At 41.9% G+C, this 26,737-nt stretch overlaps 1 protein-coding gene across 3 annotated transcripts in view; it reads left to right on the top strand.

Annotated features, from left to right (window-relative positions):
- LOC132811753 (collagen alpha-1(XV) chain-like) overlaps positions 1 to 26,737 on the top strand; it is a 262,882-nt gene that overhangs the window by 77,636 nt on the left and 158,509 nt on the right. The window contains exons 1-4 of one of the 3 annotated variants that reach the window (XM_060822846.1): positions 3,362 to 3,841; positions 6,455 to 7,002; positions 24,691 to 24,765; positions 24,867 to 24,965. In XM_060822846.1, coding sequence (XP_060678829.1) covers positions 3,493 to 3,841; positions 6,455 to 7,002; positions 24,691 to 24,765; positions 24,867 to 24,965 — 1,071 coding nt within the window. In that variant the 5' untranslated portion in view covers positions 3,362 to 3,492. Of the gene's footprint in view, positions 1 to 3,361; positions 3,842 to 6,454; positions 7,003 to 24,690; positions 24,766 to 24,866; positions 24,966 to 26,737 lie in introns of those variants that run through there. The other 2 variants (XM_060822845.1, XM_060822847.1) reach the window with 2 other exon arrangements.

The following is a 26,737-nucleotide window of genomic DNA, read 5'->3' as shown; positions in this document are numbered from 1 at the left end:
TGTGAATGCAAGTTCACGTCTGATCTGTGCTCAGACCGGCTGCTGGGTAAAGGGCAGCTGTGGAAACGAAGCCAGGAGTGTGAAGTGGCTTGCCAGGAGATGAAGTAGGCCTTAAAGAGGTTGGAAATGTTAACCTAACATATACAGTCACTTCTGCTGTAACACGATAATTCCGTTCTTGTGTGATCTCACATTATAAACAAGTAGTCGCACCATTTAAACTCATGGGACCGGAATCGTGTTATAGCCAATGTACGTCTTAAAAGTTTATGCTTTTGAAACAGTGTCCCCAATTTGTTAATCACGTTATGGCGAATTCATGTTAACAAAACACATGTTATAGCATAACAACCTGTAATTCCTAGTTCCAAAGAAAGCAATAACATCACAGGGAGAGGTGGTTGTTCCTGTACGATTGCAATAACAACAGGACCAGGCATCCTTTGTAATGATGTCTCTCACCAACAGATTTCTTTGTCATGTACTTGTTGGTCTGTTCATGTCAGTGTCTTTTTAAATCACTCTGCAGCCGGATGCCACACGACCAACATTGTTTCATTTAAATGCGGCTGCTCATATTGAGCATGAAGGAAGGTGCATTGTCAAACATGCATGCTAAGAGAGTGAGCAGTGACCCCACCATATGGGTTTCTATACCACATATCTCTGGAGTGTCCACATAGAAAATTACCAACAGAAAAGAAGCATTTCAGGTTCTGAAGAAAGGCCATTGACCTGACATGTCAACACTAACTTCATCTCTCCAGAGACATGTCCTGACTGAATGAGTCCTTCCAACTTTTTCTGCTTCCCTTTAGGAGCTCATATGCTGAAGAAACTCTTCCCCTGATGACTTATGACTGATTCTTTTACCGTGTTCCTCTTGATCACTCTATTTCGTTTCCTTAGCAACTGACTTGGGCTCCAACCCATTCCACATGGAGATCCCAACTTAAATCCCACCCTTTCTGGATGCTGATGAAAGTGAAAATTAGTCTCGCCTTCCACCCCTACAGATGGTATCTGACCTGCTGAGTGTTTGCAGCATTTTGTGCTTTCATTTGAGGGACCCATGTGCCTTTCGAGCCTTTTAAGTGAGACCAGCATCATTGCCCGCAAGTGCAGTCAATTATTGCACTGTATGACAGGCAGCTGATCCCATTTTACAAGTGTGTTAAATCCACAGCCCCGTGACTGCACAGTAGGATATAATCTGGCTAAACATTTCGGGAACAAGGAGGGGGAGTGAGAAGCCTATGTTCCAAATGCTCCTTAGCAGGGGTTACTGGAGTTCATTGTGTTGCTTAGGCATCATATGTGCCAGTGATTTATGAAAAGCAGCTCCTTTTCTTTGATTTTCTCTGTTAGATTTCTCCTGTCCGGGTACTTCCTGCTGGCGACACAGAGAACACAGTGTTACAATGACTTATTTCTTCTCAATCTTTTTCTGCACTTTTCAAAAGAGGATATGTTTGGAATCAGAACCGTAAACAGTGAAAGGGAGGGGGCCAACCAACCATTCACATTCCACTGGCAGCACTGAAGAAAGTTCCTCAGAAACTCTCAGGGTTAAAAAGAAAGAGGGACAACCTTCCTTCTTTGTAAATTCCAACTTGGACATCGTACTTTGCAGTGTTGTAAAAAGAAGGCTCAGAGCTGTTGTGTGAATGTGTTGGACATATTATAATGGCCTAAAGGCTGCTTAGACAAGGACAAAGGCTTAATTGTTACAAAAGTAGACTTGCAAAGCACCAGAATCTACACCATTCAGTTTGGCTCACAGTAATACACTCTAGAGGCCCATTTCACTTGGATGCAAAAACATTCATGCCATTATTCAGAGAAAGGAATGCCGTCTCCAATGTCCTGCTTAACATTTATCCTTCAAGAAACATTCACTGATACCTCATCTGGTCATTTATCCCATTGCTGGCTTGAGAACTGGGTATTGTACAGTAACTATACATGAATTGGCCATTACTTTCCTCTACATTACAATATTCCACTGCTACGTCATTAACTGTGAGGTATTTTGGGGTGTGCCAACATTGTGAAAATCACTAGAGAAATGTAAATTCATTCTTAGTTTCTGAGGAGACTTGTGAGTTTGGAGATGGGGCAGTGAGCAATGTTGGAAAAAAGGTATGCTGTGTTTGTTCTCTATTTGTCCTGGAGGCAGCGTGTGTGTGGTGACAGCTATCTGCCCAGCACCAGGGGGGTGCACTTACTTTTATTAATTTGCTAAAGCTCCTGCAGTTTTAATAGCAAGGGCCCCCATATAATGCAACAACATATGAGAGGGCAACTGCACAGTAAGAGAAAGGAGAGGCATGATAATAAGGTGCAATCTGTCCACCTAGTGATTCCAATGGCCAGCCTGAGGGCACCCAATGGCAGAATTGTGCCAATATGAACAGAGGCCCTGGGCACCGTTCTCACAGGCAGTGGTTTCCCACAGCCATTTCACTTTGCCCTCTTTTTCACCTCCGCGGCACACTGTCAGTCCTGGCACTGTGAAGGATCAGAGCATGCTCACCGGTTCTCCCTCCTCCTCAACTTGCCCACCAATCCAATCTGGACAAGGGAACACAAGAGGCAGCCTGCTCACTGGCCATCTTCTGGAAAATTCCAGTTAATGTGCTGATCTGATGGCCTGGTTACAAGACCCAACTGCTGAAAATACTCTCATGTCTGGAAGGTTCAGCCCATATTATCATTGTGGAAAATTGCAGAGCTCTGCTTTGGCTTAGATGACTGCAATGCCTTCAGGCTTTCCATTGGCAGCATTAAATGGTTAGTTCGCATTTTAGATTCACACTGCTGTGCCCTCCCATTGTGCAGTTCCTTCCGACACAGATTAGGGGCTTGCACGACTCTTAACAAAATTGCATCACCTTTGGGAATTTGTTACCACTTGCACATTTAACACAGCTAACTAGCTTAATGGGCTCCATCTTGCTGCTGGGTGAGTTGCTGTCATTTCAACTGACTCCGGGTGTATCAGGACGAGGTGGGAACACATTGGGGAATAGGCTCAATACAATTTTCTTTGGTTTACTTACAGCTGTCTTAATATGTGATTGAAGCTATTAGAGAGTGCTGTGTGAAGTTTATTTGAAGCTTATTCCTCACTGACTGGTAATTACAATGCAATTGGTATGTGCAGTCAATAGAAAAAGAAACTGCTGATTCTCTTTGGCTTGCACTTAAGAGCAAGGCAGCCAACAGGCTATACAGCTTCTTAGTTGATGGAATTATTTGGTCCGTTCCCTATGGAGTTTAGCCAAGTGCAACAGTATGTTGGCACTGTACTGAACTGCTTGGAATTAAGTGCAGTGCTGCTCAAATGCTTAAGTTAGACTCAGGGAATCTGCAGACAGAAAACAATAAGGCAGAATGGTAGGAAAGTAAATTGCAGAATAACCAGGAGGTTCGCAACATCGGGAGGATTTGTTCCCTTTTTGTTTTCAGTGTTTTACAAAACAAAAAGCAATGCCTCTGGGGATTGTAGCTGTCTCCGTCTGTCTACTGCTGTGCGGTGGGGCGCATGGACAGTGGGATTGGTGGTACAGCCTATGGGGAACAGACAAAACCACAGCAGCACCCGACACGACAACTCCGGTAAGCACGCGATCACCCAGCAGCGACCGGCCACCAGGAACCACAATGGGACAAGGAATCCAGTCCACATCGAGGGTTAGATCGGCTGGTGTCACCCAAACCCTGGGTCCTCCTCACCAAGAGCACTCTGTTCAAGTGTCCTCAATGGAAGGGCACACTCCAGTTGGGGAACTGACCAAATCCATAAGTGTTGGCTTACTTCAGCAAAGGAATGTGACAGGTAACATGTCCTTTCATCGCTTAGGGGGGTAACTGGATGGTCAGGCTGTCTTTATCGGAATGATGTTTGATCTACACTGCACACTGGAACACAGGTGTGGCATTGTGCTGAAATAGCAAAGCCTCCCTAGCGACGTTCCGTAGGACGTTCCAGTGTCTTGAAATTCTGGCCATTTTACTTGTATTTTAAAAATTTCAGTGCTGATCGTGAAGGCTTTCCATTAAGAGTTGATGAAGTTAAAGTCAACCCAGTTGGAAACACACAAGAGTTCTGTTGCGCCTATACGGAGGAAGACTGCTTTAATATAGAAGTCTTACAATGCAACTAGTCTGCTATGTATACCTAGAACTCTGCTTTTTAAAAATTTCAAACTTTCAGTAACTGCAGCTCTCCTGTCACTCAGCACCCGCCTGTCCTGGTAGGGTTTAGTGCTCACTGCTGTTGCAAAGCCCTGATTTATGTGTCTGTGATAATTAGTTATATGCCGGGAGTTCCAAATCAGGTCAAAGGCCTTCCAGGGTAATATTTAGATAAAACCTTATTTTGTGAAGCAAAAAAAGCAACATTTAAATACTAAATAGGGAAGAAAGAACATACATTTATGCAGCATTTTCACAACCTCTAATTATGTAGAAGTTTTTTTTTCCCAGGCAGTGAATTACACCTTCCAAGGGGTGATGAGACCTGATTTGTTTCTGATGACATTTCGTCCAGTGTTGGGTACAGTCTTGCCACACAAGGAGCAAGAAAAGCAAACCGTGTTGGGATTGTTCCCAGTTGGGGAGAGGTGGGGAGGGGTTGGCTGTCTGACTGAAGGACCCAGTGCTGTGAAGGAAAGGCCCAATAAGAGCCAGCCTCCTGCCTTTCCTGCTGGTCGCTATCCTCCTCACCCTCATGATCTCCTGCTCCTACTGCGGCCGGGATCCCTCAACAATATGCATGCCACTTGAACAGCAGCCACTGCTCCCCTATAGCATCACCATACACTGCACAGCCACTAGTTCATTGGCACTGGCAGCGCTCTGCCAGTGAGGTGAGCAGGGTGACATGACAGGGGTAGCACAGCAGGAGATGGCAACATTTCTTTCCCTAGGGTCCTTGATTCTAGACAACTGCTGCATTAAATTCAGCATGACCTCCCCAAAACGAGGCAGCGCATGGTCTTCACCAACTTACCTGCTGATGAGTGGGATCCCAGTCATCTGCATTGAATGTCACCCTGTGTAAAGGTTGTGCAAGTGAGCTACATGGTAAAATCCAATTGCCCTTCCTCTCTGATTAGATTAGATTGCTTACAGTGTGGAAACAGGCCCTACGGCCCAACAAATCCACACCGACCCACCGAAGCGCACCCACCCAGACCCATTCCCCTACATTTACCCCTGCACCCAACACTACTGGCAATTTAGCATGGCCAATTCACCTAACCTGCACATTTTTAGACTGTAGGAGGAAACCGGAGGACCCGGAGTAAACCCACGCAGACATGGGAAGAATGTGCAAACTCCACACAATCAGTCGCCTGAGGCGGGAATTGGACCCGGGTTCTGGCGCTGCGAGGCAGCAGTGCTAACTGCTGTGCCACCGTGCCGCCCACAGTCCACACCGACCCGCGGAAGCGCAACCCACCCAGACCCATTCCCCTACATTTTACCCCTTCACCCTGCACTATGGGCAATTTAGCATGGCCAATTCCTGCACTATTGGCAATTTAGCATGCACGTTTTTGGACTGTGGGAGGAAACCAGAGCACCTGGAGAAACCCCACACAGACACGGGGAGAATGTGTAAACTCCACACTCCCGAGGCTGAAATTGAACCTGGGACCCTGGTGCTGTGAGGCAGCAGTGCTTACCACTAAGCCACCGTGCCGTCTGCTAGCAATGCTCCAGAGAAAGCAGCCACCCACCCAAATCCAATCCCCCCTCCTCATGAAATTCCAGGCAATTGCTACCTGGGATTTCCCAGACTGATTCCTGCAATGGCAGGACTGACGTATGAAGAGAGATTGGATCGTTAGGTCTAATTACGCTGGAGTTCAGAACAATGGGGAATGGGATCTCATAGAAGCCTATAACCTTCTAACTGGACGAGACCGAGTTAATGCATGAAGGATGTTCCTGATCACCAGGATGTCCTGAATAAGGTGTCACAGTTTAAGGATATGGAGGAGGCCACTGAGAGAAAGAGAAATTTCTTCACCAACAGAGTGGTGAACCTGTGAAAATCTTTGTCACTGTTTGAGTCAAAACACTGAATATTTTCAAGGAGTTGAATACACTTCTTAGGGCTAAAGGAAAAAAAGGGAGAAAGTGGGAACAGGGCGCTGAGTTGGATAATTAGCTCTGACCATGTTGAACGGTGGAGTAGGTTTGAAGGACAGAACTACCCTGCTCCCATTTTCTATGTTTTAAAGATTTCTCCTGATCAAATCCCTGTAACATCAACAAAAGGTAAATGTGCCATCCTGTGGGAGCTTTTGCAAAAGTTGTAGAGGTCTGATCTTGGAATCCCTGGTGATGCATATGTAATGTAAACGTAACAATGGAAAGGGATCCACAGTGGTTAAACAGTGACAGGAAAAGCATTTACCTTTCTGTTCTTGTATTGCAGAGAGAGGATCCAATGATCACATTGACTTAACAGGCCTGATTGGAGTCCCTTTGCCACCTTCAGTTGCGTTCATCACAGGATATGAAGGCTTTCCAGCGTACAGTTTTGGGCCAGGTGCAAACATTGGTCGACTGACGAAGACAATGATACCTCAGTCTTTCTATAGGGACTTTGCAATCTTGGTGACCATCAAGCCAGCCAGTGACGATGGGGGGGCGCTGTTTGCCATTACAAATTCCTACCAGAATATTATTTACTTGGGACTGAAACTATCTGCAGTTTGGAACAACAGCCAACAGATCGTGCTTTTTTACACAGAATCGGGTTCTGAAACCTCCTATGAGGTTGCCTCATTTGAAGTGCCACCCATGACAAACAAATGGACTCGGTTTGCTTTATCCGTTGAGGATGAGCTTGTCACTTTGTATTTGGACTGCGACGAATATCAACAGAATCACTTCACACGGTCACGTGAAGCATTACATTTTGAGCCAAGTTCTGGAATTTTCATTGGGAACGCTGGAGCTGCAGGGTTGAACAAATTTATAGTAAGTGCCGTGGAGGTATTTTTTAATGTGTTAAAAGCTTGAAAAGTCCATGGTTGATATTTTAACCACTGATATTTGTGTTATATTAGCAAAATTGTTGTCCGGAAACCTCTGAGAAATATTGCAGGGCCAAAAGTTTAAAGTCTTATTTTGCCAGCCAAAGTATTTACAATTCAGATCACAGTATTTATGAAAAGAACTTAGTGGTCTCAATATTTACCTGAGAGGGACTTGGAGCACAAGGTTGAGAAACCCAGATGGCAGGAGCACATATGTGTTTTTAACAGATTTCCTGCTTGAGAATCCGTTTTATTGACAGGCTTGGCTGCTTGACAGACAGGGAATGCCCCAGAAAAAGCTGCAGCGCAGGAGCAGATAGGTTTAGTGGTTGTTGGAAGTAAAGCTTGTTGGGATACAGGTTTCATGCAGTATTGTTGCTGGGATCAGAAGATGGAGTTATAGTAAGTTCAAAGTGCAAAGTAGGGTTGGAGAGGAAACAGCATCAAGTCAAAAATTGGAACAGAAATGGTACTTTAATAGAAAACTCAAATGGGTTCAATTTGTTTTTTGATACTGAGGGTGTTACAAGGATGATGATTGGTGATTGCACCAGTTGGATAGAGATTTTGGAGGTGCGTGTATTTTTAGTCAGTTGATCTGAGGTTGGGACACTCCTGTTCCTGCTGGCTCCAAAGCGCTTATCTGCATACATTTTTTTTAAAAACTCACTCATAAATGCAGATGTCACTGGCAAGGCAACATATGTTGCCCCTTCTAAATTGCACTCAAAAAGGTGTTGTGAGCCACCATGAACACTGCACTCTGACTTGCTTGGTAGCCTCAGCACTTATATGGCTGGAGTAGTTTGTTTTTTCTGATCAGTGGTAACACACGAGATATAATGGTGAACAATTCAATGATGGTAATGCCACTGAATATCAAGGAAAACTTGTTAGATTCCCTTTTGTTGAATTTCATGGCTCCTGTTACTCACAAATTTAACTGATTACTTATCAGTCCAAGGCAAAGTGTTGAGATCAATGTGAAAATGGGCTACTTCATTATTAAACAAGTTATGAATGGTACTGAATGTTGTATAATCATCAATGAGCATTCTCCATTTTAACCTCATGATAAAAAGAAGGTCATTGATGGAGCATATGAAGATGGTTGGGCTTATTAGCTATCCTGCATCAATGTCCTGAGGCTGAGATGATATGGTGAGCAGCAACCAAAATCACTTTCCTTTGTAATGGTTGGGACTCCCATTAATGGGGAGTTTTCTTCTGATTTCCAATGATTCCAGTTTTGCCAGAGCTCCTGGATGCCACATTTGGACAAATGCTGCCTTGACGTCAAGAACAGTCACTCCCACCTCAGTTCACTTCTGGAACTGAGTTGCTTTATCCATGTTCAACTTAGGATGTCATGATTCCCAGAGACATGCAGTTCTGGCAAAATCCAAACTGTAAGTTTTTGCAGAGTAAGTGATACTTGATAGAACTGTCAACAATATCTTCTGTAGTTTTGCTCTCAATTTGAGTCTAGATTAATCAGACAGTAATTGGCCAAATTAGATTTGTCCTGCTTTCAAATTGGACTTGTTCTGCTTTTTGTGGATAGGATATGCCTAAACATTTTTCTACAATGCTGTGTAGATGTCAGTGCAGTAGTTGTACTGGAACAACTAGACTAGGGATATAGTTAGTTCTGGAATATAAGTCTTCAGCACTGCAGCTACAGTGATGTTAGCACTCCCAGGCATTGCTGTATTTAGTATGTTCAGAGAATTCCTCAGCGTGATGCCATAGCTCCTACAATCTTTAGCCACTTTATCAATGCGTCAAACAGTTAGAGGTTGGGATGTTTGATGATTGCAGACTGGTATTATTCACAACACCTGAGATATTGAAGCATGTAGCAAAGTTTGGGTGAAATTCCAGCTTGTATTGAAAAGTGATAAGTATCATGCATGCCACTCAAACACCAGGCAATAACCATCTCTAACTTGAGAGGATCTAGTCATCCCTTCTTGACATTCAGTGGCAGGCTCTGAATTCCACATCATCAACATCCTGGGGATCACCACTGAGGTGAAGCTTAGCTGGTCCAGCCATATAAATACTATGTCTGCAAAAGTAGGTCAAAAGCTTGGAATTCTGCAGCAGGTAATTATTCTCTTGACTCCCAAAATCTTTCCACTGTTTACACGTCTTTAAAGTCAGGAATTTAATGGAATCCTTTCCACTTATCTGAATGAAAGCCCTCTAGAAGCTCGACAGCATCCTAGTCAAAGCAGCCCACTTGATTGACTGACTGTCCACAGACAATCCTTACACATTGATTGCTTCCAGCACTATTGCACAGTGGCAGCAGTGATATCATGTACAAGATGTACTGCCGCAACTGAACAAGACTCCCTTAACAGTGATTCCTAAACCCACAAATTTGATTGCCTTGAAGAAAAGGGCAGTATATACACTGGTGCACTACCACTTGCAAATAATCTGGAGTTATATCACCACGCCAAAGCAGTTGCTGGGTCAAATTCCCAGAATTGCTCGACAGCCCTGCACGGACTATCATAGGTTGAAGGTAGTAGCATCCCAAGTGTGGGCCAGAAGCTCTAGCTTCAAGTTCCAATGAAAGTTTTGATGGCCATGGAAACTGTGTGTCATACCAACATGACCATAGAGGTTACATAACAATCTGTAAATCTTTCCAATCCATCTATGCTAGGTAGCAGGAGTGACAGAGTTTCCTGGTCAGCCAGTAAAAAGTGGCAGATACAGGACAACAACCTCCATACATTAAAAGATTCCCAGTGCAGGATCTTACCATGAGCAAACATCATCCCTACCACCCTCTCATAAGCAGCTCAAAAAGCTAACCACAGTGATTCAAGAAAGTGACACAAGATTTTTGGTAAGACCACACCCTAATGACCGTGTGTAGTTTTAGTCTTGATATTGAAGGCAGAATATATTTACTTTTGAGGTGGTATGGAGAACTTCACTAGATTGGTTTCTGGGATGAGAGGGTTATCCCTGTGATGAGAGGCAGAGTGAATGCATCTGAAGTTTTGAAGAATGGAAGGTGATATGATTGAAGTATTCAAAGTTCTAAAGGAACTGGACACTGAGAAGTTGGTTGGCCTGTTGGGGAATTGAAGACAAGGCCATCTCATTGATCGTTTAGAGATGAGAAGGTTTGGGATCTTTAGAACTTGTAATCCCCACAGAGTATGAAAGCTCCATCAGTCAGGATTTTTGGTGCTCAAATAAAGATTTTTTGATCTCTCAGGAAATCAAGGTGTAGTGGGAAATTAAGTTATAGAATTAAAGAGATGTACAGCATGGAAACAGACCCTTCGGTCCAACCCATCCAGGCCGACCAGATATCCCAACCCAATCTCGTCCCACCTGCCAGCACCCGGCCCATAGCCCTCCAAACCCTTCCTATTCATATACCCATCCAAATGCCTCTTAAATGTTGCAATTGTACCAGCCTCCACCACATCCTCTGGCAGCTCTTTCCATACATGTACCACACTGTGTGTGAAAAAGTTGCCCCATAGGTCTCTTTTATATCTTTCCCCTCTCACCCTAAACCTATACCCTCTAGTTCTAGACTCCCCGACCCCAGGGAGAAGGCTATTTATCTTATCCATGCCCCTCATAATTTTGTAAACCTCTGTTAGGTCACCCCTCAGCCTCCGACACTCCAGGGAAAACAGCCCCAGCCTGTACAGACTCTCAACATCCCTGGCAACATCCTTGTAAATCTTTTCTGAAATCTTTCAAGTTTCACAACATCTTTCCGATAGGAAGGAGACCAGAATTGCACGCAATATTCCAACAGTGGCCTAACCAATATCCTGTACAGCCACAACATGATCTCCCAACTCCTGTACTCAATACTCTGACTAATAAAGGAAAGCATACCAAACACCTTCTTCACTATCCTATCTACCTGCGACTCCACTTTCAAGGAGCTATGAATCTGCAATCCAAGGTCTCTTTGTTCAGCAACACTCCCTAGGACCTTACCATTAAGTGTATAAGTCCTGCTAAGATTTGCTTTTCCAAAATGCAGCACCTCGCATTTATCTGAATTAAACACCATCTGCCACTTCTCAGCCCTTTGGCCTATCTGGTCCAGATCCTGTTGTAATCTGAGGTAACCCTCTTCGCTGTCCACTACACCGCCAATTTTGGTGTCATCTGTAAACTTACTAACTGTACCTCTTATGCTCGCATCCAAATCATTTATGTAAATGACAAAAAGTAGAGGGCCCAGCATTGATCCTTGTGGCCCTCCACTGGTCACAGGCCTCCAGTCTGAAAAACAAACCTCCACCACCACCCACTGTCTTCTACCTTTGAGCCAGTTCTGTATCCAAATGGCTAGTTCTGCCTGTATTCCATGAGATCTAACCTTGCTAATCAGTCTCCCATTGGGAACCTTGTCAAACACCTTACTGGAGTCCATATAGATCACATTTACCGCTCTGCCCTCATCAATCTTCTTTGTTACTTCAAAAAACTCAATCAAGTTTGTGAGACATGATTTCCCATGCACAAAGCCATGTTGACTATCCCGAATCAGTCCTTGCCTTTCTAAATACATGTACATCCTGTCCCTCAGGATTCCCTCCAACAACTTGCTCACCACCGAGGTCAGGCTCACCAGTCTATAGTTCCCTGGCTTGTCTTTACCACCCTTCTTAAACAGTGGCACTACGTTTACCAACCTCCAGTCTTCCGGCACCTCACCTATGACTATGGATGATACAAATATCTCACCAAGAGGCCCAGCAATCACTTTTCTCTAGCTTCCCACAGAGTTCTTGGATACACCTGATCAGGTCCTGGGGATTTATCCACTTTAACCGTTTCAAGACATCCAGCACTTCCGCCATTGTAATCTGGACATTTTGCAAGACGTCACCATCTATTTCCCGACAGTCTATATCTTCCATATCCTTTTCCACAGTAAATACTGACACAAAATATTCATTTAGTAACACCCCCATTTTCTGCGGCTCCACACAAAGGCCGCCTTGCTGATCTTTGAAGGGCCCTATTCTCTCCCTAGTTACCCTTTTGTGCTTAATATATTTGTAAAAACCCTTTGGATTCTCCTTAATTCTATTTGCCAAAGCTATCTCATGTCCCTGTTTTGTCCTCCTGATTTCCCTCTTAAGTATACTCCTACTTTCTTTATATTCTTCTAAGGATTCACTCGATCTATCCTGTCTATACCTGACATATGCTTCCTTCTTTTTCTTAACCAAACCCTCAATTTCTTTAGTCATCCAGCACTCCCTATACCTACCAGCCTTCCCTTTCACCCTGACAGGAATATACTTTCTCTGGATTCTTGTTATCTCAGTTCTGAAGGCTTCCCATTTTCCAGTCGTCCCTTTATCTGTGAACATCTGCGCCCAATCAACTTTCAAAAGTTCTTGCCTAATACCGTCAAAATTGGCCTTTCTCCAATTTAGAACTTCAACTTTTAGATCTGGTCTATCCTTTTCCATCACTATTTTAAAACAAATAGAATTATGGTCGCTGGCCCCAAAAGTGCTCCCCCACTGACACCTCAGTCACCTACCCTGCCTTATTTCCCAAGAGTAGGTCAAGTTTTGCACCTTCTCTAGTAGGTACATCCACATACTGAATCAGAAAATTGTTTTGTATACACTTAACAAATTCCTCTCCATCTAAACCTTTAACACTATGGCAGTCCTAGTCGATGCTTGGAAAGTTAAAATCCCCTACCATAACTATCCTATTATTCTTACAGATAGCTGAGATCTCCTTACAAGTTTGTTTCTCAATTTCCCTCTGACTATTGGGGGGTCTATAATACAATCCCAATAAGGTGATCATCCCTTTTTTATTTCTCACTTCTAGCCAAATAACTTCCCTGGATGTATTTCAGGGAATATCTTCCCTCAGCACAGCTGTAATGCTATCCCTTATCAAAAATGCCACTCCCCCTCCTCTCTTGCCTCCCTTTCTATCCTTCCTGTAGCATTTGTATCCTGGAACATTAAGCTGCCAGTCCTGCCCATCCTTTAGCCATGTTTCTGTAATTGCTATGATATCCCAGTCCCATGTTCCTAACCATGCCCTGAGTTCATCTGCCTTCCCTGTTAGGCCGCTTGCACTGAAATAAATGCAGTTTAATTTATTAGTCCTACCTTGTCCCTGCCTGCCCTGACTGTTTGACTCATTTCTGTTCTCAACTGTACCCGTCTCAGATCGATCTCTTTCCTCAATATCTCCCTGGATCACCACCCCCCCCCCACCCCCCACCTTACTAGTTTAAATCCTCCCAAGCAGTTCTAGCAAGTTTCCCTGCTAGTATATTAGTCCCCTTCCAATTTAGGTGCAATCCATCCTTGTACAGCTCACTTCTACCCCAAAAGAGATTGCAATGATCCAAAAATGTGAATCCTTCTCCCATACACCAGCTCCTCAGCCATGCATTCATCTGCTCTATTCTCCTATTCCTGCCCTCACTAACTCATAGCACTGGGAGTAATCCAGATATTACTCCCCTTGAGGACCTCCTTTTTAAATTTCTACCTAACTCTCTGTAATCTCCCTTCAGAATCTCAACCTTTTCCCTTCCTATATCATTGGTTCCAATGTGGACAATGACCTCTTGCTGGCCCCTCTCCCCTGTGAGAACATTTTGCACCCTCTCTGAGACATCCTTGATCCTGGCATCAGGGAAACAACACACCATTCTGCTTTTTTTCTGCTGGCCACAGAAACGTCTGTCTATACCTCTGACTACAGAATCCCCTAACACAATTGATCTCTTGGAAGCCGACGTACCCCTCATTGCATTAGAGCCAGTCTCAATATCAGAAATTGGCTGTTCGTGCTACGTTCCCCTGAGAACTCATCACCCCCTACATTTTCCAAAACAGCATACCTGGTTGAAATGGGTATATCCACAAAAGACTCCTGCCCTAGGTGCCAACCTCTCTTACCCTTCCTGGAGTTAACCCATCTATGTGACTATATCTGAGACTTTCCCCCCTTCCTATAACTGCCATCCATCACATACTGTAGCTGTTGCAAATTCCTCATCGCTTCTATTTATCTCTCCAACCGAACCACTCGATCTGATAAGATTTGCATCCAACAGCATTTATGGCAGATATAATCCGCAGTAACCCTTAAACTCTCTTTAAATTCCCACATCTGACACGAAGTACATATCACTGCAAAGGCCATTTTTGCTCCTTCACAATCTACAGACCCAAAAAATAACACCGTCTTATTCCTCTACAAACACTGCCCCAGGTTAAATTAATAGCTATGGCTTATATTTTAAGTTTAATCAAGAGACTTATCTCCAAAAACATATAATCAAGAAAGAATCCACTATACTCACTACTGCAGCCCTTCTCTTGGATAGACTTAAAACAACTATTAACTTATCTGATTCTGCTTTTGCCTGAAACGTCGATTTTACTGCTCCTCGGATGCTACCTGAACTGCTGTGTTCTTCCAGCACCACTAATCCAGAATCTGGTTTCCAGTATCTGCAGTCATTGTTTTTACCTTATCTGATTCTGTGCGGTGAACTTTGCCCAACAGTTCCTCTAAGATTAGTTGTGAATTTCACTGTTTGTTAATTCTCCTAGATGCACTCTGATGTCCAGCAATACATGAATTCAAACAGCAAAGGCAATAACTGTGCAGTGTCTGTGTCTCTGTCTCTGTCTCTCTGTCTCTGTCTCTCCTGCACTGTCCTCACCATGTGCTTCCTTTGTCTACTCTTCTCCCTTTTAAACTGCTGTTATTTTGACTTTTTCTTTTCAAAGTTCCAAAACCATGCAACAGCATATAAAACAGTAATTGCTCCTCCTGGAATTTGAAAAAATCATTTCCAACACCTAAAATACCTCAAAAAAAGGAACAGCTCTTATAGCCAGAAATTTTTCCCGTCCTCCATCTTGGATTACCCAAAAGTCATGATCCTATTGAATGATGGGGCAGCTTGAAGGGGCTGGTCAGTCCATTCCTGTTCCAATTTGTTTGGTTCTGGTGGCAGGGGTTGAAATCCTGCTAAAATGGAGGAATGCAATTTCCTGAAAATTTGTCAACAACCTGCTGAGAGTAGGCTTGTCACCTCCCTAACCAAACCTCCATGAGCAATACATATGACTGTCTCGGTTGAATGCCAATGCCAAATCTTTACCGTCTTAACTTCTCACTTGACTCACACCCACCTCTTTGGGTTTAATATTTCCCCCCCAGTGAACCAACAAAACCAGGTTGTGTGAATATGAACACACCACGATAACAACAAAGCCATTGTAGTCTTTTATAATCGGAGTCTTGGGAAGGTGACAACATTTACACAGGAAGAAGCCATTCTCCTTCACAGTGCTGCTGCTGGATTTTCAACTGGAACAGTGCACCAAATCCCATTTCTTTTAAAAATACTTATCCAATTCCTCTTCAAGTGATGTTATGGTCTAACCATGCTCTGTGGGGGAACATGTCCTTGAACAACTTTCTTTATTCTTCCAGGCACAATCCTTACATTATTAAAAGGTGATTTTTCAACCAATAGAATCAATCTTCAGCTATTTTATATCTTAACACCTTCCAGTGAAAATAATTTTTCTTTGTCAAAAGTGAACTTTTTTACCTAACATTACAAAAATGCCACATACATATATTTTCATGTATGCAATATTTTCATATTAATAGCTGCATTCACTGTTGGCCAATGAAACTTTACAATCTAATTTGAATCTCTTAAATTTGCAAGTGTTGGAAGTATTACTACAGTTAATTTGAATAATTGACAATACCTTGCTAGATTTAATCGGCTTTTGTTTTACCAAAACTCTAATTAAACTTTCTTGTCAAAAGTTCTACAAAATAATTAGTTCTTGGTTTATGATTCTTTCAAACCATCCTTTAATGGCCAAATAAATTGTATACATTTGTTTTCAGTGTTAATGAGTATTGAGATGGGGGTTTCCAAGTATCTTTTTACTTTAATGTCAACTTCACAATCTATCAATGTCATCATAAAGTGATAGAATACCTAAGTATTATTGTTGTGGGTCAGAGATACAAAGACATTCTAGTCTTGTGCAAGTGCCCCCTTCAAGTGAGCTTATCTTCTCAAAATGCAGGAAATGAGTACCTCCCCCAGGATTTGTAGTTACCATGCTAGTCATTGCACTAAATATTTCTGATGAAACCAAAGAATTAGGTCAATATTAACTCACTCACAGCAGTTCACTTTACATATTCCATTTTTCATCCTTTGAATTGATCTGAATCTCTGCTCCTCTCTTTAACTCTACATAGCCTTATTAAAAACTCGCAGCAAACTTGTCCATTGATTACCCATAGTTGCTGATCTACAATGGCTTTCAGCCACCAGATGCCATAATATTAACATTCTCATCCATGTGTTCAACTTCTTTCACAGCCTCACCCTTTCCTTTTTGTATCCCCACCCTCTGATAATTCTGCATTCAGCAATTCTGGCCTCTTGCCCATCCTTCTCAGCGTTTAGGGACTTCACTGTAGTCTCTGTTTACTACAGTCTTTCAAGCATCCACCACTACTTCAATCCCAGCTGCTGTAACTGAACTTTAGATTGTCTAGATCCTGAGCTCTGAAATTCTCTTGTTAAATCTCTCTATTTCTCTCTCTCCCTATTTTAAGTCCCTCCTTTAATCCTCACCTTTTTGACAAACCTTTTGGTTACCTGTCCTATTCTTGCTTTCTTTGGCTACATGCCAAGCTGTTTTCTACATATTCTCTTTGAAAGCAGCTTAAGATGTTTTAGAAATATTGTATTAATCCACATCGTCATTCTGTAAAACTCCAGTGCCTTCAGTTTTCTCCCAGTAATTAAAATGCTGACTCAGACTAAATCCCTGGAATTGAGATATTGCACATAGAATGCAGTGTCTCCATATGGGACCATATTCACAAGTATCTCAATCAGAACTAGTGCGACCTGCAAGTCTCTGCATTGCTTTTTGTTCCTTTGAATATGATGTTGGTAGACATTAGTAGTCAGCTTCCATTGGTCACCATATACAACCTCATGACATTAATGTCCATGTATAATGGTACAATTCCCATCCTAGGGCTAAAATACGAATAGTCAAAGCTGTTACTTCAGTGCAGTACTAAGGGAGTGCTGCACTGTGAAAGGTGCTGTCTTTTAGATAAAATATTTAAACCGATGGCCCATCTGTTGGTTTGACTGAACGTAAAACAAAAAACCTGGCACTGTTTTGATGAAGAACAAGAAAGTTCTTCCCAATGCTCCAGCCTAAAATTATCCCTCAAATCAAGATCACAAAAATCATGAATATGTTGCCTTATTTCCAACATTCCAAAAGTGACTGCACTTCTGAGTTATTTAATTAGCTGTAAAGCTTCTTAAGACACCTAGTTGTTGTGAAAAGCATGATACAACACTTCCTATTCATACCTTGAAGATATGAAATGGTATCCTATTGATCCTCTGAAATGGTAATGTAAAGATAACATCACATTGACTACTTTTCTGTGCATTACAAATAAATATTGATCACTTTTCATGATTGTAATAATACCCTTCTGTGGAAACATCAATTGGATGCAAGCCACATTTTCACGCTACCTTAGACCATGAGATTCAGGTATTTGCTGACTGTACCCCACCATGAGAATCCTTGTGAAGTTTAAATTTGAAGATCATCAGCATAATTTCGAGTCAGCATGAACTCAACAATGTGCAGCCATAGACTTCATACTTCTTTCTCTATCAAGGTTTCCTTCAATCACACGAGGCATCAATTCTCCCACGGCTTTGACGGAGATTTCCAAATATTTAAAATCCGTCAGAACCTTTAATTCTACCTGATTCAATATTTGCCCCCCTTAAGGAAGCACTGCCCTTTAAATGAACTTGACCTATGAGCCAGGCTTCACACATGGTATTTGCAAAGTTAATGCAACACAAGCAGCTTATGTTGGTTTGTCAGAAGAACTGAAGTGCAAGAGTTTTGCTTCAATGCATGTGAACTCCAGCCAGCAAGTCCGAACACCAGAAAACTTTCTTCCTAATCTTTCTCCTAAACAACCAGCCCCTGAATTGAATATCATGCCTCTTTTATTCTTTATTTCCCCAAACAATTACCCTGTAAAATAAATGTAACTTTTTCATCACCAACAGCCACTCAGCCCTTGAGTTTTTACACTGAAGGGACTACAAATATGCTTATGAAACCTATGCTCATAATTTAACTATTTTGACCTTATGTAGTCTAATGAATGTTTGGTGTGCCCCTTCCAAGGTCAATATTTTCTTTGAGATAAAGAGACCAGATCTGATCAGTATTCCAGAGGGAGTCTTGTTAAGGCTGTGCAATATAACTTCCACCACTTTGTGTTCCAATCCCTTTAGGCAGATGCTAATATTCCACTAGCTCTTTGATTTTTTTTCTGTGATATCCCTAGTACCACCCCAAATTCTGTCGGCTGTTCAACAGTACCTAACTTCCTACATTTAAAAAAGACTTTGATCCAGCTTTCTTTTGTCCCACACTTATCGCCATCCACGCCCACCACAATTGTGCAATGTTACTTTGCAACATTCTGCTCCATATCATTTACTGTTGTCAGTACATTAAATATCCAACTCTATTGTCTCTCATTAGAAGTACTGATAAAAACAATGAAAATCTGAGGCCTCCTTGTATGTCCCAGAAGGATCCCACCAGTCACACCATGCCAATTGGAGTTATGTATATTTATTATCTGTGCTGTCTGTCTCCTCCCTCCAAACCTATTTTTTTATGAGGGCAAAAGGTTGCCTCCAATTTCAGGCACTTTTAAATTTGCTGTCAGTTGTGAGTGATACCCTTGAGTCTCCTGCTGTCTTTTGGATGTGTGATAAGATAGTTAGTCCACCTTCTAAATGATTCTGTTGCTGAATAAGAAAGTATTCTGGCCCAGTAGCTGTCATATTATGGCATGCTCATCAGCAATGTTTGGGATATAGAGTTGTGGGTCCGAGGAATCCCCCTACTTATCCATCAAAATGTTTCCATTCCCATAGTTTTTTCACTGCATTTTCGATGATTAAGTAGGAAGAAAGTCCTGCAGAAATTTATTCCCAGTGGTCAACCAGATTGGTTTATGCAGTGGGATTTGTTTTATGATAATTGGGAAGAGAGAAATAGGAAACAATGCTTGAAATATCTTGTGAATGAGAAAGAGAACACAATAAAAGTTAGCATTGGGTTAAAGGTAAATGGGATGAAGACAAACTATTGGCCTAATCAAAGAACTGAGCAGATTGATTGACAGACTTAAATAAATCAAAGAACTGGAGATCTGAAGCAGAAATTGTTGGAGAAACTCAGCAGGTATGGCATCATCAGTGGGAGGAAAGCAAAGTTAATATTCAAGTCCAGTGATTCTTCATTGGAATTGATTAATATATATTGTAAATATTTGTGCCCCAGCATATGATTCCTGCAGCACTTCATATTACAAGTTACATTGTGAAAATGCCACCCCTGTCCCAACTCTCTACCATTAGTTAGAAAATCTTTACCCAAGCTAATAAACCACCTCCAACACCATGATTATTGCCCTTACGTATGGTACTCTATCATACACCTTTCAGAAATCCAAATATATTCCATCTACTGATTCACATTTATCTAACCTTCTCAAATATTTTAATAAATTTGCCAAGCATTTTTTTTGTGTTTATTTCCTTCCTTCAGCCTCTTGATTATTATGTATTTTTTAAAAGCTTTTAGTATCATCTACTGTAAAGCCTGACATAAAGATTTTTTTCAACTCCTTTTGCCATTTCTTGCTTCCTTATTATTATCTCCCCAACTTCATTCTTTTAAGACTATTTGTTCACTTTGGTTTCTCTCTCCCTTTTCATGCAAAGATGCTCTTTCTGTCCATTTCTATATTACTTGTTAGTTTGCCCTCATAGTTAATTTTCACCCTTTTGTATTTTTTTGCCATCTTTTGTTGGCTTATAAAACTTCCCCAATCCTCTGGTTTACCACTAATAATTATCACATTGTATAATTTCTATTTTAACTTGATTCTACCCTGAGCTTCCTTGATTAACCATAGTTGGTTTATCTGCTTCCTAGAAACCTTCTTCCTGACTAAGATATATCTTTGCTGTGAGTTATAAACTATTTTCTTAAATGCTTTCCATATTGTTCAACTATCCTTTCTGCTAAACCCCTTTCCCAGGCAATTCCAGTCAATTTTAGCTCTCATCCTTATCATATTACCCTTATTTAAGTTTAACATACTTTTTTCTGATCATAGATTCATTTCCTCAAACTGAATGCTAAATTCCACCATATTATGGTCACTGTTCCCTAGAAGACCATTTATTCAGCAATCACTTATTAAACCATATCCCAAACAGCTTGATGTTTTTTAGATTAGATTACTTACAGTGTGGAAACCGGCCTTTCGGCCCAACAAGTCCACACTGACCCGCCGAAGTGCAATTCACCTAACCCGCACATCTTTGGACTGTGGGAGGAAACCGGAGCACCCGGAGGAAACCCACACAGACATAGGGAGAATGTGCAAACTCCACACAGACAGTCGCCTGAGGCAGGAATTGAACCCGGGTCTCTGGTACTGTGAGGCAGCAGTGCTAACCACTGTGCCACTGTGCCGCCCACATGTCTTGTTGGATCTATAACATATTGTTGCAGGAAACTGTCCTAAAGACATTCTATGAATTCTTACTCTTGGCTTCCTTTGCCAACTTGACTTTCGCAATCCACATAAAGATTTTTTTAAAAGCTACTGGGCAAGCCTTCCAAGCAGAGGTGGACTTGTACCTGATTTTTACACGGAAGATGCAGACACCCTAACTGCAGTCGCCAGTGTAAAATTCAGCCCTGTGACCAAACATAATTTGGAATCTGAGAACAAAATCAGGCAAAAACATAATGTTTATAAAGATGATCTCTTCTGTCTAAATTGCTTATAAAAATTATTTTGCAGCCAATATAAGATTGAAAACGCTAAGCCCTTTCAGAAACAGCTCCACTTCAGTATGTTTTTACACAATCTATGAATGCTATTTTGTAACCCCATACTTGTCTTACTAACTTGATAGTTTTTGGAGCACTAATCCAAACCTCAGACTTGGACTAAATTCAGCTGAGCATTGGGTCTGATTTGTCAGATCTGTGCCCCACAGGCAAGTCATTCTGAGTCCAGTCAAAGCTGCTGCTTATACCAGGTAAATATTAGTGGAGTTTCCGTGGAAACCTCTATAAGCAGGACAGGCTCAGGCTTTCTCAGACTTAACGGCTTAGTATATTCCTTGTTGTGGTTTCTTAAAACAGGAAGTGCCAGATTTCCCTGGACAAATGTTAATATTAGCTGGGTGGTTGCTGGGACTAGAGAAAGATCTCTAGCAATCAAGCTCAATGCATTTTCAGTATGGCGAATAGAATGCAATAAAAGGATTAAAATGATGAGGGAGCCTTTAATGAAGGAGCAGTGTAGGATGATTAGTGAACTCTCATCTAGTTTTACTCTTCTTACCTCATGAGTTTCAATTTTCCCCATCAAATTGAATCCTACTGCGAAGGATGCTGATTGGCCTTTGAGAAAAATGGCCAATTAGTCCAACTTGTATCACTCTTTCCCTATAGCCCTGCTAATTCTTCCTTCCCCACTATATAATGGATTCACTTTTTAAAAAGTTTTGACAAATTTTCTCCTCCCATCATTCCAGATGGTGGTTTGCGGATCTTAATTTGCTTCGCAAAATTAATTTTCATCTCTTCATTGACTTTTTTTCCAAGCCTCTTAGCTCGATGCCGATTGATTACTGATGTTTTTGCGTATGGAAACTTTTTCTCAATGTTTACTCGATCAAACCCACTCCCACCTTTGAAATCATCTTTTAAATGTCTCCTTAACCTTTCACTGCTTGAAAAATCTGAGGTTTTCTAGGTTCTCTGGGAAATGAAGTGCCATTTTATACAGTCATAGTATCCCTATAGCATGGAAGTAGGCCATTCAGCCCATCAAGTCCACATCGACCCTCTGAAGCACATCCCTCCCAGACCGTCTAACTCCCAGGGCTAACCCACCTGTCTGGCACATCTAGCATGAGTCAATCCACCTTACCTGCACATCTTTGGACTGTGGGAGGAAACCCACACAGACACGGGGAGGATGTGCAAACTCCACACAGACAGTCACCTGAGGCTGGAATCAAACCCGAGTCCCTGGCATTGTGAGGCAGCAGTGCTAACCACTGATCCACCGTGCCTCCCTCTTCTACCTTTGTATCATTCTTGTAAATCTCCTCTGCACTTTCTAAAAGGCTTTAACATCCTTCTTAAAGTATGGCCCACCTGAGACTCGACCAGTACTTTCTGAAACTTCGGTATTAGTTCTTTTCTCTCGTATGCCACCTCAATTTATGGATTCTGAGGTTCCATATGTGTCTTTATTTAGCAATTAGTTCTTTCATCATCAAAGATTTGTGTACAAAGACATCATAGAGTCATAAGTCATACAGCATGGAAACAGACCCTTCGGTCCAACCAGTCCATGCTGATAATAATCTCAAACTAAACTAGTCCCACCTGCCTGTGCATGGCCCATATCCCTCTAAATCTTTCTTATTCATGTGCTTATCCAAATGCTTTTTAAATATTGTAACTGTACCCGCCTCCACCACTTCCTCTGGACATTCATTCCACACACGAACCACCTTCCTCATGTCACCTTAAAAATGTGCCCTCTAGTCTTGAAATCCCCCACCCTGGAGAAAAGAAACCTTCATGCCACGAATAAAATATTTCTGATATTTGAGTGGCAGTCAGCATGTTGGAAATTATAGTGAAATTACAAAGGAACCAAAATATCATTGATGAGCTAGGTATGCAACAGCATATTCAAGCATCACTTATCATAAACTCCAGATTCTCTCGTTTAGCATCTTATTAGAGCCATTAATCACAGAGCCAAATTTATCTCCCATAGCATATATATAAAACCATCTAACATTCAGTTAACATGTGTGTGACTCCTTTTTTAAGGATATCAGCCTTGTCTCTCTTATCTCTAAATTGGTTCAAATCCCCAGTTCAAGAAATTTGGCTGCCACTTCATTGCAGTGGGAGTATTGTTAGAGTTGCTGGTTTTCAGATGAGGTGCTATTTCATGATTCCTCTCAGGTCACTATACAGGTTTTAGGGGCACTACATGAAAAGGAATAAGGCAACTCTGTGAAAAGGAATATGAGATATATATAATGAGAAATTATGGTAATTTCGCAGGAATTCTGGCAGCATCTTGTGGAGAGAGAAAAACAGAGTTAATAGCATAAATTTTCACGACTTCAGGTAATAGACAAGCTGGGATTTGGGAAAGCTGGCAAACTGGTGCATGGAAGGTGTCGGAGTCATGCCCAATATTCTCTCACAGCTGTGCCATTTTGTCAGCAGCCAGAAGCTTTTTGGTCACTTGCCAGGAATATATTTGAGCCACTTTTTGGCCAAATTAGAGAGCATTTACTGCCTTTTCTGGCAATTAGTTGTATCAGGGATGGGGGAACATCCAATACATGGGGAGACTACCCAGTGAAGGCTTCCAGCAAGCTTCAGGGAGCGGGCCCTCTTTTCAGGTTTTCCAAAACCCACCGAAATGTCCCCTAGTGGTGACGACCGTCCCCCATGGCAACAGTGTACCTGTATCTCACAACACCACCTCTCTGATTGCCAGAGGCTTCCTACCTGGACTCAGCATCGCACAAACCTACTTAGCCCTACTTGCGGACGTTCAGCTCTTGAGGACACACTCAACTTGGAGCTACTGCCTCAGCAATGGCCATCGCTAGTGAGAATGCCAAGGTTGCCAGCTTTTGACAATCAAACTAGACAGGCGACTCTTGGGGAGGACCTTCATCCTTAATTGGGATGTCTGCTAGTTTTCAACTCCAGTATCCACTGTACTTTGCTTTAGTGTTTCTTCCCCCTTGTAACCTGGCCAACATTTATCCCTCACCCAAGACCATAAAAAGACGAGTTGGTTGTATATTTAATTGCAAGAAGCTTGGTGTATTCAGCTTTTATTCACATGCACTTCCTACATTACTACAATGATCATACTTTAAAGAATTTCGTTGACTTTAAAACATGGTGGGCCACTCTGAGGTCATGAACGGTGCAATAGCAATATGATCTTTTTATTTTCCATGTTGCCTTGGCATGAAAAATGTTTGAACAAGAATGAACAAAGACTTTGGCTAAATGGTAGCATTCCAGCCTCCGTGTTAGAAAATGCTGGATTTAAATGTCGCCAAACAAATAGTGGGTACTGGTCCCTATGAGGAGTGGAAAAATTCCTTCTTCTCTCCTAACTCAGTCACGGTACAGGTTATGGATCTGCAGAATGTCCTTCAGCTATATTGGATGAACTAACCAGCTGGCTGGTGCAGAGGGATTCATGACCATGGAAGATGTTCACATCAGCATGTGAAATGTTCATCTCATTTTCCAAGGGAGCCGGGTGAAATTATGAAAACTCGTAGGAATCATTCTTGTCAGCATCATTTTGTATTTCTAGTTCAAAGATTTTGAAATAATTAATGTTGTCTTGTGTTTTCCAGGGATCCATCCAAGAACTTACAATTAAATCAGACCCTCGGGCGAGTGAAGAGCAGTGTTATGATGCTGAGTCTGAAGTGAGTAAACTTTCAATCTCAATGTAGCCCTCTCAAGACTAAGTTAATACTTTCTTTTCCCATTGGATTTTTATTTGTTGGTTTTGATTTGTTTGCCATAGGGATCGTCTGACGATGTTAGTGGCGATGGTAGTGGTCAATATATTCCTCAGGAGCATGGAGGCATTAAATCCCAAATTCAGCACAACACTCCAAGCCCTGTGAGTAACAATGGAAGATTCTAGTTCCGTTTCAAGTGGCTTCTCTCTTTCTATATATTTGATAATTTTGTCTTCTGTGGCTCAATGTATTTTTACAATTAAGCTCAAACTTGCATACATATATACATACATAAATGGATACATCACTAGGGTAGAATGGTGTGTATAATGGTTTTGTTCCAGATTAATAAGGAAAGCAGGATTCCTTATGTAAAATGCATCAGTGAATTATTTGGGTTTTTAAGACTATTTAACAGCTCTGTAATTTTTACTAATGCCACTTTTTCCAAATGTTCAACTGACATGGCTGGGTTTGAATCACCAGTTAGATGGTTGGAACTCTAACAGACCTGCTGAGGATAAGCAATGGCATTTTTCTTCTGAGACACAAGCTTTCATTCTGCCAGTCTTAATCCAACCACATTTTGAATGTCAAGTGTAATTTTGATTACCTTTCTAAGTCTGTATAAGTTAGGGTACCTGCTGGTTGCGATGTCAATTCTAGGCAAAAAAACAGGCACAAGCAAGGCCCATTCCACCATGTATTGAATCTAGCAACTGAACTCACGTGCACATTTCCAGCACCAGCCATTCTTTGGTTTATTTTGTCAAATGCAGAGTAATTTGATGAGTTGAATTATGCCAGAATGAAGGTAGAGTAGCATTCTACATCCTATTGAATGATGACATACTGCACAAATGTGCTCATAGGTTAATATTACTTGACACCAAATTGGAAGTCTATGGTTTGCATCAACGTTAAACCTGTAGTGCTAATCTGGAGGCAACTCGACTACAGGATGAAGTCATTTCCAAAGAAGTTTTGTTTTTAGATTCATTTGTTGCATGTGGGCTTCACTGACAGGGCCAGCATTCATTGCCCATCCCTAATTGTCCTTGAGAAGATGATGGTGATCTGTCTTTTTGAATCACGACAAACATTTGGTGTAGGTGTCCCACAATCCTGTTACAGAGGTTTTTGATCTAGTGACACTATATTTCCAAGTTAGAATGACAATTGGCTTGGAGGAAAACGTGCAAGTTGTAGACTTACCATGTATTTACCATACTTGTCCTTCTATATGATAGAGGCCATTGGTTTGGAAGGTGCTGTCTGAAGAGCTTTTGTGAATTTTTGCAAAATAAATGGTGCACATTGCTGCTACTGAGCACCAGCGGTTCAGAAATTAGTGTTTAAGAATTCGATGCCAAACAAGCCAGCTTTGTCTTGGATGAGTCTTTATGGAGTTACACTCAGCCAGGCTAGTGGGAAGCATTCCGCCACATTCCTGACTTGTGTCATGTAGGTGGGCAGGTTTTGAGGAGTTTCTCACTGCAGTATTTCTGGAGTATCAGAAATAAGGTGGGTGAACGTAAGGCATGGATCGGTACTTGGGACTACGATGTTGTGGCCATCATGGAAACGTGGATAGGAGAGGAACAGGAATGGTTGTTGGAGGTTCCTGGTTACAGATGTTTCAGTAAGATTAGGGAGGGTGGTAAAAAAGGAGGGGGTGTGGCGTTGCTAATTAGAAATGGTATAATGGCTGCAGAAAGGCAGTTCGAGGGGATCTGCCTTTGGAGGTAGTATGGGCTGAAGTCAGAAATAGGAAAGGAGCAGTCACCTTATTGGGTGTTTACTATAGGGCCCCCCCCCCCCCCCAGTAGCAGCAGAGATGTGGAGAAACAGATTGGGAAACAGATTTTGGAAAGGTGCAGAAGCCACAGGGTAGTAGTCATGGGCAATTTCAACTTCCCAAATATTGATTGGA

The sequence above is a fragment of the Hemiscyllium ocellatum genome, chromosome 4, assembly GCF_020745735.1.
Source record: "Hemiscyllium ocellatum isolate sHemOce1 chromosome 4, sHemOce1.pat.X.cur, whole genome shotgun sequence".
NCBI lineage: Eukaryota > Metazoa > Chordata > Chondrichthyes > Orectolobiformes > Hemiscylliidae > Hemiscyllium > Hemiscyllium ocellatum.
Note: the sequence above shows the minus strand (reverse complement) of the source record. Positions and strands in the feature narration are given on the sequence as shown.